This window comes from Castor canadensis, chromosome 2 (genome assembly GCF_047511655.1).
Source record: "Castor canadensis chromosome 2, mCasCan1.hap1v2, whole genome shotgun sequence".
NCBI lineage: Eukaryota > Metazoa > Chordata > Mammalia > Rodentia > Castoridae > Castor > Castor canadensis.
This window is the reverse complement of record NC_133387.1, coordinates 6,632,680-6,656,005: the sequence shown is the minus strand read 5'-3', so window position 1 is coordinate 6,656,005 and position 23,326 is coordinate 6,632,680. Positions and strand designations below refer to the sequence as shown.

The window sequence follows — 23,326 nt, the reverse complement described above, 5'->3', positions numbered from 1 at the left end:
TCACCTGGCCCTGCAGGCTTTGTTTACTCAGAGTTCTCCTGTGTGCAAGCCTCTGCTACAAGCTTTCCCCTTTCCAAGCACACTGGGGGAGGTGACACTGCACCTGCTTTCTCAGGCCTGCGTGTTTATTTACAGCTCACGTCAGAAGTGGGTCTTCCCCCCTCACCTGTGGAGTTTTCCTCCCTCCACCACCTTTACAAGCTTTCCTGCTCCGGGTTGCTAGGCGTGCGCTGCTGCTCCCGCCCTCTCCAGCCAGGCCCGGCTTGTTAATTTACAGTTCCAGGAGGGATTCCCCTCCCCCTCCTTTGGCGCTCAGGGTGCCCCACCCTCTTTGCTACGTGTCTTTATTGTTCTTATTGCTTATTACTCAGTTTCTCTTTTTTACCCGGGTGGAGGTCAGTCTGTCCAGGAGGCTATGCTGATCTGGCCAAGGGTTGTCTGTGGAAGTACCATGTACCGCTTAGCTCACCTTGTCCACGTCTTCCCAAGCCATCTGGGCATGGGCGTCTGGCAGCCCGGGAACCCTCCTGGTTTCTCCATTCAACGTGAGGTGGAGATTCTCTGCACAGGCTGGAGGTATGGAAGAGTCAAGTTTTGCCTCTTCTCAGTGGCCTTGCCTGCAAGGTGTATCTCCAGCGTCTCTCCAAGATTTCACTTTAGGAGGTACACTTTCTGCTTCCTTCCTCTAGCTGCCATCTTGGAATCTCCTAGATCATCAGTTTTTAGACACACTCCTTGAAAGATTAACAAGCCTACATTCAGAATTAAACAGGATGCTGTACAAAGTTTTAAGACAAAGGAGACAGATGCAAAATAGAGACATGCTTTTCTGCTTTTAATTAATTTGTGTGCCCAATTTGAAGTCAGTGATTTGTAGCAAAATTAGTTTCTAAAGACCTGCTATATTGTGGGACTTTACTTCTGGTTTTTTCTGGTAGAGTAGAAACCAGGCTGGCATTGGTCACATGAATGTTCAACCAAGAGCTGTTGAAGTTAGTTGTTATTTTCTTTGTTCTGGTGCAAGAGACTCTGGCCTGTTTTAAAGGGAGAAAAATTCCTAAAGAGCAAAAGCCAACTGAAGATCAGGAGCAACCAATTATAGAAATAAAGTCAGCCTCAGGGATCGTCAGAACACTTCCCTTCCTAGGATATGGTCAGATATTTGCTATCACGGACCATGTTCTCCAGCATACCTTCATCACAGCAGGAGGTCAGGTCTGTAGGAAAAACACTGCAAGCCCACATTGGATGGAAAATGCTTCTGTCTCTTTAAGTTGCTGCCATCCGGCCGCCTCCGGTCTGAGCTTCCTGAGCTCTGAGGTTTGAGCCACTCAGTGACTTCCTTTCTGAGGAAAAGTCTTCTGCACTCACAACTGACGGAAAAACCAGAGGTCAGGGCTTCTCAGAACCACTTCACAGCCTGTCACCAGAAAAGGTGAGCCTGAGCCTTTGAGCTGGGGGTGGGAAAGGGACTGTGAGACCCAAATATCATGGTCTCTGGAGAATGCCTACTGCCTGTGCACCATATTCTACAAAGCACGATGCAGGTGATCGTGCTAGGCAGCAGTTTTGGTCCTGTTTACAGCTTTTTTAAGATGTTCTGACTTTCAAATAGAGCAAGTTCAGAAGAAGTTTTAGGAGCTCTTCCCTGAGTGCACACATTCTTTCCAGGGAATAAAACCTGTCTCCTCCATACTTCCTTAATACAGTAAGAGAAGTGTGAGCTGGATTCACTTCCAGGAACAAAAATAAAGAAATTAAACATTCCCCAAGTTTTTCTGTGGTCCCATAAGCAATTCTGCTATGGGATGAGTTACTAAGTGACAAGTTGAGGTACCATGAGTCTCTTGTCCTCACCCTCACTGCAGGAGGGGACCTCCAGAGACAGCTGAGCATAGGAACTTGGTCTTCGACCCCTTTCCCTGCATGTCACCTAAACTACTCCCTAATTCAGTCTTCTGCCCCTGCTTCAGGGATACCTCAATTTCTACATCTGCTCAATGAAGAGGTTTGAGAAATAGCTAATTTCTAAACTCAAATTGTGGAGTACAGCAGAAACATCCCATTCATTGAATTAGAATCTCTGGGGATGGGTCCAAGAATGTAAATATTGAAAGAGAACTCAGTAATTCTGAAAAATAGCGAGTTTAGGTGGCAAAGAACTAGGGTAGCTTTGTGCTCTCCAAATATGAATTTAGAATTCTACATGCTTTATATTCCTGAGTAGTTAAGAATAATTTGTCACCCCAGATTCAGCTGGGGCTTACTTCTCTCTTTAAAAGTATTTAAAATAAGCTTAACCCCCATTTCAAACTCTGTGGAAAACCCCAAAGGCTTACCTGAGAGCTCTGTGGGTTCCTCACAACACAGTTTCTTATTTTCATCTTGAACAAGGACTTCGAACTTCAGCTATATTCTTATTCTTTGCTCTGAATCTCATGGCCATTTCTTCATTTCTGCTTTGGATCAGTTATGGGAGTCTGTTGATTGCTACACACAAAATAAGTAATCACACAAGGCTGAAAACATTGGAGAGGTGGCAGAGGGAGCTACTGAAGAACAGAAACACCTTGGGGTTGAATGCTAGGCAAGACTCATTCTCAAAGGCCCTCAGCCAGAGACAAGTTATTCAGCCCTCTTCCTCTGCTTTCTTTTTCTGAGGTGCCAACACCTAGAGGAATCAGGGTGGAAAACATAAAGAGGCAGAACTTGAAATGCTGGCCAAGTGCAGAAAAGAACTCAGGGAGAAAAAGGGAGGGGATCAGTGGTCACAGGAGAGAAAGCACACAGGGGTTGGAGAGGCACTGATCCCTGCTTTTCATGGAATGGCTAGCCAAGTGGGATTAGTTGAAAGTGAAGCTGGGGAAGTAGACAGAGGGGAGATGGAGGGGAGACGGTACATTTGTGCTCAGGGACTGGGGGATCAGGTGAGCTTGGTCACAGTGTTCAATTGTGTTGAATAATGTTGGAACTAGGCATAGTCACACTATTAGACAAGCCTGAGGTTTTGGTAGAAGGACATCATCAACTGAAGAGAAGTGTCCCAGTCCCTCTGGCACATGGCACACATCTAGACACATTTAGACAAGACAAGGCTTTGGCTGGAAGACCACAGAGGCACAGATTTTCCAGATGGACTTAGATGTGTCTGTTTTCCAGTTTCCAAAAGAAGGTTCCAGCTTTCTTCTGGTTTATTTCCCTAAAGTGTGTCTCTAGGTCCCTGAGTGCATTTTCCAGTTCTCAGGGTCTACCTAAGTCTTTCCTGGCTGCTGAATCCCAGGGAAAACTTACTGTCCCAAGCTTATGCCACTGCCTAGAACTCCCTGGGGACGTTCGCATCCAAAGCTGCCCATTGCATGGAATAAATAGTACGACCTTCCCCTGGCCTTTTGTGTTTGGACTCCCTAAAAAGACAAATCCAAGCTCATCAAACACTCCCACACCATGGTTCTAACTCAAGGCCAGGATGCTGATCCTACTGAGGTTACTCTTGAAAATCCTGATGCTGTCCCTAAAAAGAATGAACACAATATGTTATTGTTGACCAAATGCAACTGCCAGCCCTTCGCCCAAAGCACACTGCTAGATGCTCAGATCCTTGTAGGCAGGAGTTCTGTCTTGTCACCTCAGGGTCCCCAGCTCTGAGGAGGGGACTTTCCCTGACACACTGTAGGTGGTTGTGCCCATTTGGAGGAATGAAGACATGAGTGAGCAAACCATGTCGGGGTCTCTTTCAGGGAAGCATGGGAGGACGGAAGATCGCACGAGATGAGGAGAACGCCTTTGGTAAGAACTTATTTCTATGCACGTCTTTGTGTTTGAGCTCAAGGTAAGAAAGCCATGGGGCTTACCAGGAGAGACAGAGGAAAGTCTCAGAGGGCCTAGGGCCTGGATGAAACAGGAAGCGCCTGGGACCTGCATTTTGGCTGCTTCTCTGCCCCACCATGCTGTGGGACCCTGCGTTCCCTCAGCACAAAGCATGGATCATAACCCACTCCTGTCTCCAGAAACAGGGTGCAGAGGGTGTCAAATCAGGTACCAGAGTTGAACATCACGCGTCATCTGGCCTGTGTTTGAGAATAAGAATGGAGGGTTAAAACAGGTATTCTTTGTAGGCAGCAGCTTTAAAGCAGAGAAGAGAAGAGAGAAGAGGAGAACAGATCTTATCCAACCCCTTAACAACCCCCAGCACCCTGTATCATCCCCATTTTTGCAGAAGAGATGGAGCTTAGACCCTGCTCTTCTCCCAGAAAGAGGGAGGGCATAGTGGGTCTGTAGAGAGCTCTTAGCCACTGGCAGAACTGCCCTGGCCATACTCTATGGCTAGTGTATGGGAGAGGTCTGCAGAGTCAAATATGAACAGGTTTGCCTGTGTGTGGAAGACAGGGATGAAGTCAGACAAGGCAGTGCCAGGAATTATAAAGGAGTGTTTTCTGAAACTTCTCACAGTGTGGAAGTATCTTCAGTGCACGGAGAGAATCCAATGCAGAAGGGAAAGATGGGGACAAATTGCCCAGGGACTCAGAAAGCCTAATGCAGCTGTGGCTGCAAAGGTCTGGTTTAGGGGACAATGAAGTGTGTGTCATTCCCTTTTTTCCGAAGGCCAGAAGACCCCAGTTCCAAAGGAAAGTTGGTGTGACTGTGGTATTTACCCTCACAGGTCCAGAAGAGGACACCTGGTGCCCGCAGGAGCCCCAGCTGAGGCTCATCCTGGTTGGGAGAACCGGGGCCGGGAAGAGCGCCACTGGCAACAGCATTCTGGGCCACAGGCGCTTCCTTTCCAGGCTCGGAGCCACATCTGTGACCAAGACCTGTGCCTCTGCCAGCCGGCGGTGGGCCAGGTGGCACCTGGAAGTCATAGACACCCCTGACATCTTCAGCGCCCAAGTGGACCAGACAGACCCCAAGTCCTTGGAGCGAGGTCGCTGCTACCTGCTGTCAGCCCCAGGGCCACACGTGCTACTCCTGGTGACACAGCTGGGACGCTACACTGCCCAGGACAGGGAAGCATTCAGGAAGATGAAGGAGCTGTTCGGTGAGGGTGTGGTGGCGCGGACCGTCGTCATCTTCACCAGGAAGGAGGACCTGGCCGGTGGCTCCCTGCAGGAATATGTGCGTTGCACGGACAATGTGGCCCTGCGAAAGCTGGTGGCGGAGTGCGGGGGCCGCGTCTGCGCCCTAGACAACCGAGCCACCGGCAGCGAGCAGGAGGCCCAGGTGCAGGAGCTGCTGGGCCTGGTCGAGGGTCTGGTGAGGGAGCTCGGGGGCGCACACTACACCAACCAGGTGTATGGCCTCGTGCAGGCCCTGCGAGGCGCAGACCTGGAGGAGAGGCTCCGCAGGGTGGCGGAGGAGGTGGAAGCCCGAATGCAGAGGCCCCGGGGGACCTGGCTGCTGGCAAGGCTGTGGCAGTGGCAGAAGTCCCATAAGGCCTACTGGAAACGGGGCATGGTCGTCCTGTTGGGTGTCACCCTCCTGGTCTACGTGCTGTTTTATAGGTGTCAGCCAGAGGCCATTGGTGATCTGAATGACAGATAGTTCCAGGCCTTAAAAACTTGGCCAAGAACTGAATGCTTAGGGCTGAATAGGAAAATGAAAACATCGTTCCTGCATTTTTTACTCAAGCTTTAGTGACAGCTTTGCAAAGTCTCAAAGTTCACTTTTCAGTGTGTAAGTCTCAACTTTTAACTAGATTTACAGTGTTTTCAAATAAATTTCCCTGATTTAAAACTTCCTTAAGACATTTTGAACACCTTAGTGTAGCATCCTCCCTCTCTTGAAAAAGAGTGAAATGACTGGCAGCTTGTAGTGGGGACAAACTCATGGCACAGGGGACAGCATTTTCATTTAATTGAGACTAACCTTCCTTGATAATTTTCTATTCTAGTGTGTGTTCCTTTGCTATCTTGTAGACGTTTATCAGCCATGAAAGGACGTCCAGGTCCTTCACGTTAGTGCTTACTTCTGACACACCTGATCAGTTATTAGTTAAGATGATTTACTACCAGACAGGTGAATATAACTACCGAAAATAACAGTTTCCAGTTTCTAGTAGGTATTATGGTTCCTGCTTTTGCAAAATAAAGCAAAATGAGGTGTGTGTGTGTGTGTGGACAGGGTCTTGCTATGTAGCCCAAACTGACCTTGAACTCACCAGGTGGCCAGGCTGCCTCAAACTTGTGATCCTCCTGCCTCCAATTCCAGAGTGCTAGGATTCCAGGTGTGTGCCACCACACCTAGTCACACAATATGTTTTTGCATTTATATTGCAACATGTGATAAATAGATAAGCAGCTAGACAGATAGATAGATAGATATGTATGGTGTATCAAGCTCCTTTCTGATAATGGAGAGGAGGAAGAGAGGCAGGTGTATAGACTAAGAGCAACAGACACCTAAGCAAAGGTTGATTCTTAAGCAGTTGATATGAATGCCATACATTAGAAAACTGAATGCTGTCTGGTTGTACAAACCAAGCAATAGGATTTCCATGTTTCTACTTCTGGGCATAGCAAGAATGTTTTAAAGGCAGTGCTTGTCTTTAAATCAGTCAACCTGTAGTTAGCAGATGAGGAAACAAAAGCTAACCCAAATCGGGGAGGAGGAGGAAGGGAGTTGGGAGCAGGCATCCCAGGGTCCTCTCAGCTCCACATTAGGAAGGGGAGATCTGTGTGTGTGCTGCCAATGCCACACCCAGCTACAGGCAGCAGGAGGCTTCATGTGGGCTGGGGACTAGTCATGGGCTATGGTCGGGTGGCTTGGCCTGTGGTGATCACTGCACAGTGAGCTGGGCTCTATAAAGTGTGACTGAAGAAAAATCCATTCTTAATTTGAATTGCTAACTTCCTCATCAGCCCTTCTGGTCTTATGCAGAGCTAGAGCCAGGGAACCACCTTCAATAACCAGAGGGGGCAGCAGAGAGGGGCCAGGGGCCAGTGCTGGGAAAAGGGTGTGGTGAAAGATGTCTCCCACATTGGTAGTCCAGGGATGCTTGCTTCTGTGGACCAAGGGTTGTTCACCAGCAGTGCTAGTATTGCCTCTTATTCTTTCTTTTTCTTTTCCTTTTTCTTTTTTTTTTTAATGCCAGCTCACATTTTATTGTGGAGAAGTGGCCTGTGGAGTGGGACTTCAGCAAGGGAGCTGGAGCCCACTGCCACTCACAGACTAGAGATAGATTAAAAAGGTGGGTGGAGAAGCCCCAGGAAGGTCACTGGAAGTCTCAGTGACCCTCTGACCTTGACTCTCCTGAAATAATGACTTCCTTCTGGGCCCAGTAGGGAGTTTCTAGTAAGGTGGATGTCTACTTTTCTTTAGGACCGGGTGGAGAGTTTTTAATAAGTCACCTTCAAGAAAGCAGGGTCCAATTCCAACATGGCTTCTTTTTGTTCACCCTAACATTCCTGCCTTTTGGTATATATACCAAAAGGGGAGGGAGTATTGGCAGGGTCTTCTTGCCTTAGGTGACTGTAGTGGGCCTGTTGGAGGAATAGAACTGAGTTGATCTGTTTACAGGTAGTAGCCTGGACAAAAGCCTGGAGCCTCTGGGAAACATCTTTCTTTTTTTTTTTTTTTCATTGTTTCACATGTATCCACATAGACCCTCCGATGTTTGTTATCTGTCTTGTTTATAAATAGAAATGTGATTTTTAAAATAAATATTATGATTTTATATTGTCTGTGAACCATAGCATATGTATTTATACCTGGGCTGAAGGAAAGCTTGATATTTCAAGTGAAATGCCCTGTCTGGGGCTCTTCTCTGGAAATAGTAAGGGACACAGCAAAGAGTGCAGGTAGATATGTGGGGTGGCCTGAGGGCTTGTGTTTCAGAGCCAGGACCCTGTGTGCTGGCTCAGAGATGACAGGAACTAAGGTTATCCTTGAAATATATATATATAAATATTTGTAGTTTTCACATGCAATAAAATTATATGAATGAAAGCACTTTGTAGGTTAAATCCATAAGAACATGATGTACAAACATATGCTGGAAATCACAGATTAAGGAGCAATCCACTCTACAACAGGGGAGGGTAAAAGCTGGAAAGACCCTGTGTGGAGTAGAGCCCTGCAGAGATAACTGAAAGCTGAGGGGACACTGAGAAAAGTCCTATGACATTCCAATCCCCACCTTCAATAAAGGCAATTCCAGAGAAACTCAAGACCAATGCTTGCAGAAGGCAACCATAGCAGCAACCTCAGCCCAGCTCGGCTCCTGGTTAGATTGACTCACACCCAGCATTAATGACTTGACACAAAAACAGGCAAGCCCATTTTCAGGCATATTTATCTCAGTTCCTAGTTTTCTACATAATGTAGAAAATTTAATGTCTACAATTTAATAAAATTATGAAACATTTAGAACACCAAGAAATAATAGCCCATTATCAAAGACAAAACAACCTACAGACTAAGACTAAAAAACAAACCAAAGTTGGATGAGGACTTTAAAATATTATTATCCTGGCACCAGTGGCTCACACCTGTAATCCTAGCTACCCAGAGGCAGAGATCAGGAAGATTGAGATTCAAAGCCAGCCCCAGGCAAACACTTTGCAAGACCCTATCTCAAAAAAAAAAATCACAAAATAGGGCTGGTGGAGTGGCTCAAGTAGTAAGAGTACCTGCCCAGCAAGTGTGAGACCCTGAGTTCAAAACCCAGCACTGTCAAAAGTAATAATAATTATGATTGTGGTTATTATTAATAATAATATATTAAAGAATTGGATGGAAAATGTGGACAACATGCAATAAAAGATGGGGCATTTCAACAGAGATAGAAATTATCAGAGTCAAGTGAAAGTGTTAAAAATGAAAACCCCTCTACCAGGGATGAAGAATTCCTTAGCAACTTGACACAGCTGAGGAAAGTATTAATAAAAAGGAAAATATGTTAAAAGAAATCATCTAAACTGAACAAAAGGAGAAAAATGAGTGGGGGAAAAAAAAGAAGGCAAGGTAAGGCAAGATGGTAAATTAGAAGTTTCCTCTATTTTGACTCTCTGAATAAGAAAAGTCAGGTAACAAAGGAGAGACTATATTCTGAAGAAAGAAAGAGAGGAAGAGCATCAGGAATCACAAATGAGGTAGAAGGACAGCTTAAGAGAATAAAGAAGCAGAAAAGTGAAAGAGAAGAGGAGAAAAATTTTCTAAGCCCTGTCCCTAGCTCCCTGGGAGCAGGGTTAGAGAGCCAAAGAGGCAATCAAAGATTAACCAGACACCCTGGTGTCAGAATGGCAATTCTAACTGCAGGATAAGTCCACACCTTCTGAAGGCCTTAAATCAGTGCAGGAAATTGATGAGATAGTGACTTCTCTGGTGTGAGAGAAAGACATTCTGCTGTTCACCTTATTGGGAAGAGCTACAGTGAGGCACTATCTGGACAGAGGGCCTACTTTTGAGACTGACCTACTCTGGGGACTTGAAAACAAGGAACAATCATGGCTCAAAAAATCTTGGGACACCCTGCCACAGTGTCTGGATGGGAGACAGCCAGAGAGGTAGTTGTGCATAGGGAGAAGTTCAAGCAGCAGAGCTCCAGTAGTGAAGGGTATGGTGATTGAAGTCCATGCCCTCCCTGGCAAGGAGAAAATTCCATTGCCTGAGGATAACAGCAGAAGCAGAGCACCAAGTCTGTAGCTGGTCTACTATTTGGCCTCCAGGTTCTGCTTCCTTGTTATGTCTATTGACTTCCAGGTGGGTCTGAGAGCCCTGAGCCGGGATCCCTGGAATCACATGACTTCTAAGTCTCCTCCCTCCTCCCCCACTCTATCCTCCCCCAACAGAGGGAAACTGCTGGTGAAGCCTGAAAGCACTGAAACCTGCTTGGAGGAACAGATTCCTGGTGAGTGTTGACTGCCAAGTAGGGGCTGAAAGTCCCAACCCAAGTCTTTCAATTCATGGGATTTCCATGGCCTCCTCTCCCACACAGGAGGTGAATTACTATTAGGATCTGCAAGCATTGAGACCAGCAGCAGAGTACCTAAGTCCCTCAGTTCTCCCCCCTGCCAGTGCAGAACTCAATGCTCTATTTCCATCCCCATACATACTAAGCAATGCACTGGGGGACATTTCCAGGTCTGGAGGCTCACTGCTCCTGGGACACACAAACTGAGGGGCATGTGAAACAGATGAAAACCTGGCCCATGGTATGTAAAGTTTTCTGAAGCCAGAAAGGGCTCCCAGTACACAAAGAAGGGAAACTTCTATAGGGAAAGCAGGCTGTAGGAGACATCAACCCTTCATAAGAGACTCCAGCAAGCTTTTCTCAATGTGAGAGGTACCGGGAATCAGGTCTAGTACCCTGAGGATGTGGATAAATACTTAGCTACTGAACCATAGCTCCAATCCAGTGATGTAAAATAGCACCTCAACCCAGCCACTACAGTGTTCTGCCTGAATACTGAGAATACTTCAACAGAAGACTACAAGTGATGAAAACTTCCAACCAAGGACTTGGCCTTAGATGCACAAATCCCAAGGAAGAAACAATAAATGCAAAAAAACAAGGCAACATGACTCCTCTAAAACTCAATATTTCACAGTAACAAACATTAATGATAGTAAGCAGATGAAATACCAAAGTATTTTTTTAAAGATTATAAGAATGATCAATAAAACCAAAGAGGACATGAATAAGCACCTGAATGAATTCTATTCAGAATAATGAGTTGAATGAAATTTTAAAAAAATGTCAAACATGAAAAATGAATTCAATAAAGATATAGAAATTCTTTAAAGGAATCCTGTACATGAAGAGGAAGATAACTGCAACCAGCAAATACAGGAAAGAATAAATCTCACTAGATGACTAGATAAGCAAATGGGAATTGAGGAGGAATCAAACACTATAAAACAACAATAATAACTTTTTTAATAATATCTTCTTTCTAACAATAACTCTGAATATTGATGGTCCTAATTCTCCAATCCAAAACAGACTGATGGATTGAATTAAAAAACAAGAACTATTTGTTTCCTGTAAGAAATTCACCTCACTGGCAAAGACAAGCATTGGTTTAAATGAAAGGATGGAAAAAGATATCTCAAGCAAATGGAGCCCAAAAGGAAGCAAGAGTAGCCATTCTCAAATCTGAAAAAGCACACTTCAAACCAAAATTAATCAGAAGAGACAAAGAAGTTCACTTGATATTGATAAAGGGAATAATTCACACTGAATGTTGGTGCACCCAATTTCATAAAGGAAATAGTACTGGACATAAAAGCATACAGAGACTCTAACACAATAATAGTGGGTGACTCTAGTACCCAACTCTCCAATAGGTGAGAGTCATCCAGACCAAATAAAAAACAGGGAAACATCAGAAATAAATAATACTATAGATCAATGGACATAACAGACATCTACTAGATATTCTACCCATTCTTCTCAGCATAGATGGCTGATTTATTCTCCAAACAGATCATATTTTAGGATGTAAAGCAAATCTTAAAAAATAAAAGAAAATTAAAATAATCTCCTATATTTTATCAGACCACAATGGAATAAAACTAGAAATCAATAACAAGAGAAAATACAAAAAAGACTATAGAGAAACACTTAACAATTTACTGTTAAGTGATCAGTGTGTTACTGAAAAAATAAGAAGGGAAATCAAAAATTCCTAGAATCAAGTGAAAATGAAGACATGACCTATCAGAACCTTTGGGACACAGCAAAGGCAGTGTTAAGAGGAAAGTTTATAGCTATGAGTGTCTATAAAAATCAATGAATCTCAAGCTGTTAGAAAAAGCAAGAACAAGCCAAATTCAAAAGCAGTAGATGGAAAGAAATTATAAAGATCAGGGAAGACATTAATGAAATGAAGACTAAAAGAATAATACAAAGAATCAATGAAACAAATAGTTGGAACTTTGAAAAGATAAGCAAGATTTATAAACTCTTATCCAAACTAACCAAAAGAAAGACAAACTAACCAAAAGAAAGTGAAAGAATATCCAAATTAATAAAATTAGAGATGAGAATGGGGACATTGCAGCAAATACCAATGACATTCATAGGATTATTACAGAATACTTTGAAAACTTATACTCTAATAAACTGGAAAATCTAGCAGAAATAGATACATTTCTAGATGTATTTGACCAATCAAAATTGAATCAAGAGACTATAAAACATCTAAACAGATCTATAACAAGCTATGAGATTGAAGCAGTAATGTACAGTCTCCCAACAAAGAAAAGCCCAGAAAAAAAAAAAAGAAAAGCCCAGGACCAGACAGATTCACTGCTAAATTCTACCAGACCTTAAAGAAGAACTAACACCAATGCTCCAAACACTATTCCACAAAGTAAAAAAGAGGGAAGGAATGCTGTCAAACTTCTTCTATGAAGCTAGTATTACCCATACAGCAAAATCCAATAAGGACAGGACAAAAAAGAAGAAATTTAGAGGTCAATTTCCTTGATGAACATAGATGCGAAAATTCTTAATAAAATGCTTGCAAACTAAATTCAACAGCACATTAAAAAAAGATTATACACTATGATCAAATTGTTCTCAAATGTGCTTCAGTATATGGAAATCAACAAATGTAACACAACACATAAACCAAATAAAAGACAGAAATCACACGATCATCTCAAAAGATGCAGAAAAAGCCCTTGACAAAATGCAGCATCTTTTTATGATAAAAGCCGTGAAACTAGGAATAAAAAGAATGTGCCTTAACATTATAAAGGCTACATGTGACAAGCCTATAACCAACATCATACCATGTAGAGAAAAACCGAAACCATTTCCTCTAAACTCAGAAATGAGATAAGGATCTCCTATCTCTCCACTTTTAATTTAATATAGTGCTTGAATTCTTAGCCAGAGCACTAAGGAAAAAGAAAGAAAGAAAAGGGACTCAAATAGAAAAAGAAGAACTCAAATTATCCTTCTTTGTAGATGATATGATCCTATACTTAAAAGATCCTAGAAACTCTCCCCAGAAACTCTTAGATCTGATAAATGCTTTTGGCAAAAATACTAGCATACAAAATCAACATACAAAACACAGTAGCTTGTCTGTATACCAATGACAAACAATCCCATTCACAATAGCCCCCAAAAAATACCTAGGAATAAACCTAACTAAGGAGGTGAGTAACCTCTACAATGAAAACTACAAAACCTTGAAGAAAGAAATCAAAGGAGACACTAGAAGATGGAAAGACCTCCCAAGTTCATGGATTGGCAAAATTAATATTATGAAAATGGCTATACAACCAGAAGCAATACAGAAATCCAGTGCAATCCCCATCAAAATGTCAAGGATATTCTTCACAGAACTTAAAAAACATTCCTAAAATTCATTTGGAAATACAAGAGACCCCAAATAGCCAAAGCCAAAGCCATCCTGAACAAAAAGAGCAATGCTGGAGACATCACAATATCTGCTTCAAATTATATTACAGTGCCATAGTAGCAAAAACAGCATGGTACTGGCACAAAAACACATAGATCAGTGGAATAGATCATCCAAAAATAAGCCCTCATGATATTGTCATCTAATATTTGACAAAGATGCCAAAAACATACATTAGAGAAAAGACAGCATCTTCAACAAATGGTGCTGAAAAAAACTGAATATTCACCTGTAGAGTACTGAAAATAGATCTTTATCTCACACCCTGTATAAAAATTAATTCAAAATAGACCAAAGACCTTAACCTAAGACCTGAAATTTTGAAACTTCTTGGAGCAAACACTTTAAGATTATAGGTATGGGCAACGACTTTCTGAATGGGAATCCAGTAGCTCAGGAAATAAGAGCAAGAATTGACAAATAGGATTACACCAAATTAAAAAGCTTCTGCACAGCAAAGAAAATATTTGCCAGAATCAGGAGACAACCCACAGAATGGAAGAAAATCTTTACAGCTATTCATCAAACGAAGGATTAATATCCAGAATATATAAAGAACTCCAAAAATTAAACACCAAAAGAACACCAATCAATTAACAAATAGACAAATGAACTGAATGGGCACTTCCCAAAAGAAGGACAAATGGCAAATAAACACGTGAAAAAATGTTCAAAATTCTTAGCCGCCCCGGAAATGCAAACCAAAATGACACTGAGATTCCATCTCACCCCAGTCTGAATGGCTATCATCAAGAAAACAAACAACAAATGTTGGATGTCGAGGGAGGGATTCTTAAACACTGTTGGTGGGGATGTAAATTAATATAGCCACCATGGAAATCAGTGTGAAGGTTCCTCAAACACCTAAAAATAAAATTACTGTATGATCCTGCTATACCATCCTGGGTATATACTCAAAGCAGCACACACAGAGATACCTACACACCCATGTTTGTTGCAGCACAACTCCTAACAGCCAGGTTATGAAATCAGTTTAGGTGCCCCTCCGCAGATGAGTGAATAAAGAAATTATGCTGTATATACACAGTGGAGTTTTATTCAACCATAAAGGAGAATGCAATCATGTCATTTGCAGGAAAATGGATGGAGCTGAAAATCATTGTGTTAAGCAAAATGAGGATTAGTTGTGGCTTATCTCCAGGACAATATGCCATGGGTTGTATCTGCCTATGACACTAAGTGAACTCTCTCTCTGTCTTTGCTTCTCCTGGTGGGGTCCAGTGATGGGCCTGACATTCTGGTTTAATGATAATTCAATAATAAAACCTCTTTCTCTTCTGCCTTCGTGGAAAGGTTTTCAGGGTTGGCAGGTCACTCTTTAATTTTCTCCATCAAATTTTAGACAGTGGTTACGATGTGACTGTTAGTGTAACTCCAGTCAGCAGAAGGCGATTGGGCTTCTCTGGGAAGAGACTCTCCTCTCCTGAGTCCATATTGTGTTCTCAGTCTCATTTTGCAGGTAATTGTCTTATGTTCACTGCCCATCCTTAAAGGTGCAATCATTTGGAAAACAGAGGCGCTATCACTCCGCTCCCACCCCCATAAACCTACAAAAACCACAGCGTCCCTAGGGACTGGCTCTGTCACGTGGCAGAGAAGGGGCAGCCACCACGTGCGATGTCTGAGCCCAGGAATGCCCTGGGAGGGACCCGCCCAGGCCTTCTAGGACCAGCAGTGCCTTTTCTGTCCCAGGTTAGAGGGAACACCCTAGAAGTAGAGCCTGGGACCCAAGGAGGAGTAAGTGCTTGCCACGGGGGCACAGCGCTTTCCAGCCACAAAAGGGCTTCTCTGGACCTGGGAGAGGGGAGAGGACTGTCCTTCCCTTCCTGTCACTTGCTCCTAATACTGCTCACAATCACAGTCATGAAGAGGAAATGGGAGGGGGCACCGCGGCCAGCAGGCTTCAGACAGGAAGCCCGGGTTCTCGGCTTCAGGAGGCAGCAGGTGCGCACTGGCTGGGGTCAAGGTCCTGCGTGCGATCAGTGCCCAGCCGACCCGAGGGTCCCAGGCTGCGGGGCAGGGGGCGCGCCCGGTCACCCTGGTTTTTCTGCTTTTCCTGCAGCTGGGCCCGGGACCGCTCGGCGCTGGGTAAGCGCACCGCTTCGCTTCCCACGGGCGCACGCCGCCGCGGATGGCTGCCTGCTGTCCTCCACCTGCCCAAGACGCCCGCGCCCACCCGCCAAGGGACAGCCGGATCCGATCGCCGCCCCTGGTAAGGACGAGCGGGCTGTGCTCCCGGCCGGCCGCGGTGGGGGTCGAGTGCTCATTTCTAAGGGGACCTCCCTCCAGTACTGCCGGGTCCCCTGCAGTTAGGGCTGTGAGGTGACTGTCGTGGCCACGGCACTGGTGAGACACAACCCTAAAATCCCAGCCCTCATCCACAGGCCGTCTGGACTCACAGTGTCCTGGCTTCCCCTCTGCTTGCCTGTTAGCCTGTTCCATCTTCCTGAAACGCTCAGGGAATGAAACAGAACTGATCCTCTCAGCCATCTGACAGATGAGGAAACTGGTGCTCCCACCTGTCACAGGCTTCCTAAGCTCCCTAGCTGTGGGGACATACCTCTCCTGACGCCTCAGAGCCCACCCTGTCCTGGTTCTTAGGGCCCTACAAGGTACTGTGGAGTATTGAAGACCTTTCAGTGGACTTTATCTTGTGAAAACTACCTTGTCTGCCCTTTCTCATGCTTTACGATGCCACTCTAGGGTGACAGCCTTATGTTCAATCAAGTTACATGTGACTGCAACACCTGGAAATATAGGACACAGGGGCAGATGATGGAAGACAAGAAACCTTTTGATCTTCCCTCCACTAGCTGGAGAGCCTGCTTGCTCATTGTCCAATAAAATGTGTCATTGTGATCAAATCAGTCTCACCTCACACAGTTTTCAATCAGAATGTACATTTTGTGCATGTGTGTTACCCTTGTCCTAAACTAGGCCTTCTGACCACCCTTTATCAGAGGCTGACACTAATCTCGCCTGCATGCTGCCTACCAACCTCCCAGGACCCCTGGTCCCGTGTTGGGGGAAGTTAGCAGTATTTTCCTTTAGAGAAAAAACAATCTGCCTCCATTCTTGGTTCCCTCACTTTTGTCTGCTCTGCAAACCAACAGATGTCCCCTTCCTTCAGGTCTACCATGTGTCCCCAGTCTTTCCCCTCCATGTTTTATCATCTCCATCAGTAGCCTTCTGTCGCACCTCTGAACGCTTTGTGATTTGTTAACATCTCAATGCAACAAGTCTCCCCCCTTGCAGCCTGAGCCACCCAGAAGTTGGCTCCAAACCACTGGTTTGCGAATGTTACTTAGTTGTATTGAGTTTTGTGACAGACACAGTGCACCATTCGGGTCACACTGAGAACCAAGCCAAGTAAAGACATTAGATCGTTTCAAAGTGAAATAGTTCAATTCATAGCAGCTTTTGCCCCTGCAATTTTATTTTTAAGTAGTCTTTTTCATTTTCTTGTAAAAACATGCAACCAAGATGCTGTAGCCCAACTCTCTGTGTTGGTTTTACATCAGGCTCCCAGGCTGTCAGTGCTAGTTTGTGTCCTTACCATTAGATGGCCAGCATAGCAAGCGGTGCTCCCAGAGGCTCCTCGACCTCCTGGAGTGAAGTCCAGAACAGACAGGCAAAGGAGCCATTAGGCTCCATGGCAAATATGTGACTTTGGACAGGTCATTTGATGCTATTTCCCATGGGTTTTTGTTTTGTCTTGTTTTGTTGGTGGGACTGGGGTTTGAACTCAGAGTTTTACACTTGCAAAGCAGGTGCTCTACTGCTTGAGTCGTTCTTCCAGTCCATTTTGCTCTGGTTATTTTGGATATAGGGTCTCTCAAACTATTTGCCTGGGCTAGCCTTGAACAGAGATTCTTCTGACCTCAGCATCCTAAGCCTGGCCCCTATGTTTTTAACAAAAAATTTAAGACCAATCTTAATCACATCACAGGGAATTTTGGAGAACTATTAAAACACTGGGCATGAAAGCTTGGCAATTATGAACAGCTACACAAAGGGTAGTTACGATGTCACCATTACCTTTACCACAACAATATGTTGACTCAAACCCTCGGAAAAGGTCAACTAAGATAGAAAGGATGTCATAGAATTTGGAAAATTTTAGCAAAAACCAGAATATCACTTACCAGAGACAAGAACAGTGTGTGGGTGATGGTGACAATGAAAAGGCTCTTCTCCGGAAGAAAGGAGGAGGGAGGGAGGGAAAAGAGAGGAGGGGAAGGGGACAGAAAGAAAGGGGGAGGAAGAAAAGAAAGGGTGACAGGAAGATGTCTTAATATATTCTGCCAAAGTGAAAATGGATGTTTTCCCCTAAAGAGGGTCAATAATACCCACTGAATGAACAGAATAACAGAAGCAGCCTAAACAGCACATGAACTATCAAAACAGTCTTAATCAGCAAAAGGCAAGTTCAAACCTATTAAAACACCCTTGCTTATGCCCATAGGGTAGCAAAATACTACATATGACATATCACTGAACGCCTATGACAGTTACAGGGATTCTCCATGTGACGAGTTCGCACAGCCCACCCGGGGTCAAACTTAGCCATATCCAGTCAGCAGAAAATGTGTATCTCAGATAAATTGTTGCCCATGTGCACCAGGAGATACCTATGAGGGCTCTGTGTGGCATCACACAAAACAAATACCTTAGAACAGCTCAGGTGTTTTTAAATAATTGAACAAGAACTGGAGATGTGGCTCAAGTGGTGAGCGAGCACAAAGCCCTGAGTTCAAACCCCAGTACCACCAAAAAGAAATAATAAAACACCAAACAATGCTACAAATTGTCTATAGATGCTCATGGATGTAGAAATACACAAACACTAAAAACAAATTAATAATAAAAATTGCAGAATATTGGTTACCTCTGAAGGGCAGAAGTGGAGAATGAGGAAAAGGTAGAAAAGTAAACTATATCTGTATTAGTTTAATTTTTCAGTCAAACAGAATATCTGCAGTAAACTGCCAAAGTACTTAAATGTGTTCATTGCCAATGGTGGGCATTTTTTATTACTCTGTGTAATTCTCCACTTAAAAAGTATGTTTCATAACCACAGTCTTTTAAACTAACTAATCCAAACATAAGCTCGGAACTCATCTTGATGATAGTTGTGTGTCACATTCTCATCCTTTCTAACAGAGGCTTATTAAAATGACAAAAAAAAAAAAGCCACAGTGTTAGGCGTCATTTGAATGAGACATTTATACCAGCGTTTATGCTGATGTCTGGTTCAATCTGCTGGAATACACAAATGGTAATTATGAAGAGACCAGGACCTCAGAGCCAACCAGGAAAGATGTTTACCTAAAGAGAGGGGAAAATGACTTTATCCTGAACTTGACTGTTGACTCCCTGTTCCTCCGATACCACCATCTCTCCACCAGCTGCTAGGGTGGGAAGGTTGTTGTGCTGAGTTTTCTTCCATTACTTCCTCTCAGGGAGTTTTTGAAGGAGTCCCTTCTCCCCAGCTCTACCCTACCATTGGGAAACAACCCGTATGTGCCTCTGCCACTGGAATATTCGTCTGTCAGAATTTCCTGGACTGGAAGTTCCCAACACTCAAACAAAACAGTGCTTCTAGCACGGCCGTTGTTTTTCCTCTATTCTGGCAAATTTGCCTACTTTGGTCCCAAAAAAAAGGCACACCCCCTCATAGAAAAATGCTTTCTTCTTGTCACTGTTTTCAGTTTAAGGGGAGATAATCAACTGATTTGCTTCAAAGCATTTCCTTCTTTGCTATAAGCTGAGGAAGAAAAACAATGGTGCATCGCCTCATTTCCACAAGTCACTTGTGGATATTCAAAAGTAAAATGTGAATTAGAAAAGTGGCAATAGAAATGGTTTATCTAAGGCGAGTTACTGTTACTTATCCCTGCAGCTCCCATGTGGACACGCGCCCTCTTACTCCTTTCCTATTTTTGTTCCAGAAGAGAATGGAAGGGTTTCAGAAGAACAAATATGGAACTATGGCTGCTGGTAAGAAAGCCTTGACATTCCAAAACATCACTGGGAGGTCACTGTTCCCTCCCTACCTGTGCCCCAACTTCAACATGGGGACAGAAACTCAGTTATTTCAGCTGAAGAAGAAAAAGGGGGACTACCATTTGTTCCCTACCTCCTGCCCCATAGCGATCTCTCTCTCTCTCTCTCTCTCTCTCTCTCTCTCTCTCTCTCTCTCTCTCTCTGCCTCTCTCTCTCACACACACACACACACACACACACACACTATAGTGTGGGGAAAGTGTGGAAGGAAACTCAAGCCAGAGGTTGGAGGATCTGGAACTGAATTGTGACATGGTTTCTCTTCCCTTGACTCCTCTCAGTTGAAAAAAGGAAAGGTTCCACATAGAAATTTAGTGATTATTTGGCAAAAATACTCCCCAAAGGAAAGAAAGAACCAACATAGAGTAGAAGGAATGAAACAATAGCTTTTTTTTAAGAGCCTGAAAAGCGCTTGGAACACATTTGAGTTCCTAAGAACTCTAGAGAGCCCAGGCTCTCACGCCTTCTACCTGAAGCTTTTGACTCTTAGCTGTTACCCTTGGCAACACTGAACCAGCAAGATGATCTCTGTTCCACCAGCCTTCAGACATCTCCCAGATTTTGACCTGACATTAACTGTGACCCTCCCTTATCTCAACTTCAAGCACCCACTTCCCTTGCCCAAAAGAACACAGGCCCTGAGATACTCAGCTGGCCCATGGTGGGTCACCACAGCTCTGCCATGTGACACTCCTTTACCCTCAAGGTTCCATGAGTGTGCTGAGCAAGTCCATAGAGCGGCCTGGGAACCTGTGAATGGACAAGGTGACCCTATTTCCTGCCACCACCCTCCTCTTCCCTCTCATTCTCCCCCTCCTCCTCACTCCTTTCGCCATCCTCCCCCTCCTGTCTCCTCTCCCCTTCGTCCTCCTCTTCCTCCTCTTCTCCTCCTCCTCCTCCTCCTCCTCCTCCTCCTCCTCTTCCTCCTCCTTCTTCTTCTCCTTCTTCTTCTCTTCTTTTGTGGTACTGGAGTTTGAATCCTCATGTGCTAGGCAGCCACTCTACTACTATAGTCAGTCCCCAGCCCTTTCTACTTTTGTTATTTTTCAGATAGGATATGTGGTTTTGCTCTGGGACTGGCCTCAGACGGTGATCCTCCTACCTATACCTTCCAAGTAGCTGGGTTTACAGAAGCATACCACCTTTCCCATTTTATTTGTTGAAATGGAATCTCAACTTTTTGCCCACGCTGCCCTCAAACTGCAATCCTCCTGATACCTGCTTTCCAAATAGCTGGTATTATAGATGTGTACCACCACACCCTGCCTCATCACTGCCTCCTTCTAAACTCACATTTACTTGACAATCATTTCTCTGTGGAGCTGTCCTGAACACCATCCAGGGAAGACTGCATGTACCACATTTCTTTAGAAAGAACATATTTGCCACCATCCAAATGAAGTGCTCAGAGCCTCTCCTTAGTGTGGCAGTTCTGACCCCTTGCTATGGATCCAAGCAGGGACTCTGCACAGGGCCTTCTTAGTGCCTTCTTAAAGTCCAAGAAGCTCACTGTTCTTCAGGGAAGCAGCCCATAGCTTTCATGAGCTTCCCATTAGCACCTAAAGTCCAAAGAATTGCTAACTTATAGGGCACTAAAACTTCTTGTTTTCACAGGTGTAGAAGAAAACTGGTTTGCAACACCTCCCTCAATGAGAATAATCCTTGTGGGCAAAACAGGCAGTGGGAAAAGCGCAACAGGGAACAGCATCCTCTGCCGGCCAGCCTTTGAGTCCAGGCTGGGGGCCCAGTCAGTGACCAGGACCTGCCAGGGGGAGATGGGAACATGGAAAGGGAAGAGCATCCTGGTGGTTGATACACCCTCCATCTTTGACTCAAAGGCCCAGACCCAAGACATGGATAAGAACATTGGGGACTGCTACCTACTGTCTGCCCCAGGTCCCCACGTGCTACTCCTGGTGACCCAGCTGGGGCGCTTCACAGACGAGGACACGGCAGCCGTGAGGAGGGTGAAGGAGATCTTTGGAGCAGAGGCCATGAGGTACGTGGTCATCCTCTTCACTCACAAGGAAGACCTGGGAGGCGAGTCCTTGGATGATTATGTGCTCCACACGGACAACTGCAGCCTGCGGGGCCTGGTCCAGGAGTGCGGGAAGAGGTACTGTGCCTTTAACAACCGGGCCACCGGGGAGAAGCAGCGCAAGCAGCTGGAGGAGCTCATGGCCGTGCTGGAGGCACTGAAGCAGGAGTGCCAGGGCTCCTTCCACAGCAATGACCTCTTCCTTCATGCCCAGGTGCTGCGGCAAGACGGGGACAGTGTCTGCCCAGAAGACCACAGGCGCTACCTGGCCAACGTGAGGCTGCAGGTGCGAAAGCAGCAGCAAGAGCTGGAAGAGTGTGAGAGCAGCTGGGGGTTCAAGGCGCTCCTCAGAGACAGAATCCGGATGACTTCCCACATCATAATATCTGCCTTGCTTATCATATGTGGTCTGATTTTTCTTGCCATTATAATTAACTTGGTCATTACTCAGGGGAACTGAGCATTTTCATGTGACTTCTATAAGCGACTCTTTCTTCTCATATTCTCTCGCTCTCTCTCTCTGTCTCTCTCTCTCCCCTCTAATCCTCTTAATCTCATTCTCTCTCTCTCTCTCTGCACTTTGCTTTTCACAATATTGCACTCTCTGTTTAGCTTCCATGCATCAGACACATCAAGCATTGTCCTAGAAGTACTTTTAGCTCAATAAAACCCAAAGGGAAAATATTTCTCATTTTTGTTTTGTCAAAAATCATAAGGGTAGCTGATAAAGGAGCTGAATATCGTCACGGGATGTCTGGGGGCCTGTGGTGCATGGCTGTGGGATGCCTCACGTGGGCATGGTGTCAGGAGAAGAAATATGCTGTTTGCAAAGCTGATGGAAGAGTTATATTTATTCATAAGTCTCATTGCAGGGTGTAAAAGATGGTGCTCCATCACCTCTCTAGCCCCAAGAGAGAGGAGGAGGAAGATCTGCCACGAAATGATTCTGAGGGAGGAGAGGGCAAGGGGTCATGGCAGCAGGATGGGCCTCACCCCAGGGAAAGCAGAATCAGCATCCAGAAAGTACAGGAACAGGAAAGTCCTAGAGCAGGAGTCATAAAGGACCAGATAGGTTACCTTGGACTCGGCGACTCAGTTGGTGATGTCACAGCTACTCAACTTCCCATGTAGACAAAAGCCACCATGGACAAGAGGCTACATTCCCGTAAACCTTGATGAGCATTACATTTTGAATTGTATGTAATTTTCATGTGTGAGGCAAAACGTTATTCTTATGACTTCTTCAACTATTTAAAAATGAGAAAGCCAGGGCAGGCATGATAGCTCACACATGTAATCCCAGCTACTTGAGAGATGGACATCAGGAGGATCATAATAGTTCAAGGTCAGCAAAATATTCACGAGACCCCATCTCAACCAATAAAAGCTGGGCATGGTGGTACATGCTTGTCATCCAAGCTACTCAGGAAGCATAAGGAAGAGGGTCTCAGTACAGGTTGACCAGGCATAGAAGTGAGACCCCATTAGAAAAAGAACTGAAGCACAAAGGCCTTGGGGATGGCTCAAGTGGCAGAGTGCCTGCCTAGCAAGTGCAAGGCCCTGAGCTCAAACCTCATACAAAAGAAAAGTAAAAATCTATCTTCTTAGCTCACAAAGGGCTGTCTGTCTCAGGATAAATTTCACATCTCACTGTGACATCTTTAATCCCACTCAGTGCAATCCCAGATGATCGCTTACAAAACCTGTGGAAATTTGGGGAGAAGATGGTGGTCTATGTTTCTGCGGTAGTTCAGAAAAGACAGCAGACACTGGGTTGTGTATGAGCAGAGGCCCAAATTCTGAGCATATGCAAAGGTCCTGGGGCCCC

At 44.7% G+C, this 23,326-nt stretch overlaps 1 protein-coding gene across 1 annotated transcript; it reads left to right on the top strand.

The window, feature by feature from the left end:
• The first annotated feature begins 1,278 nt into the window (after nt 1–1,278).
• Nucleotides 1,279–22,182, top strand: LOC109692059 (GTPase IMAP family member 8). The gene is made up of 6 exons (XM_074054735.1): nt 1,279–1,435; nt 3,738–3,786; nt 4,661–5,537; nt 15,256–15,606; nt 19,297–19,394; nt 21,075–22,182. Exons 2-6 carry the CDS (start codon nt 3,744–3,746, stop codon nt 21,956–21,958), a joined length of 2,253 nt encoding a protein of 750 aa, XP_073910836.1. The 5' UTR covers nt 1,279–1,435; nt 3,738–3,743; the 3' UTR covers nt 21,959–22,182.
• Nucleotides 22,183–23,326: the final 1,144 nt, after the last annotated feature.

Coding starts and splice junctions, on each gene's coding strand:
- LOC109692059 (XM_074054735.1), top strand. CDS start 3,744: ATGGGAGGACGGAAGATCGCACGAGATGAGGAGAACGCCTTTG. Junction 5,538..15,255: donor GGTGATCTGAATGACAGATA/GTTCCAGGCCTT, acceptor TCACAATCACAG/TCATGAAGAGGAAATGGGAG. Junction 19,395..21,074: donor ATATGGAACTATGGCTGCTG/GTAAGAAAGCCT, acceptor TTGTTTTCACAG/GTGTAGAAGAAAACTGGTTT.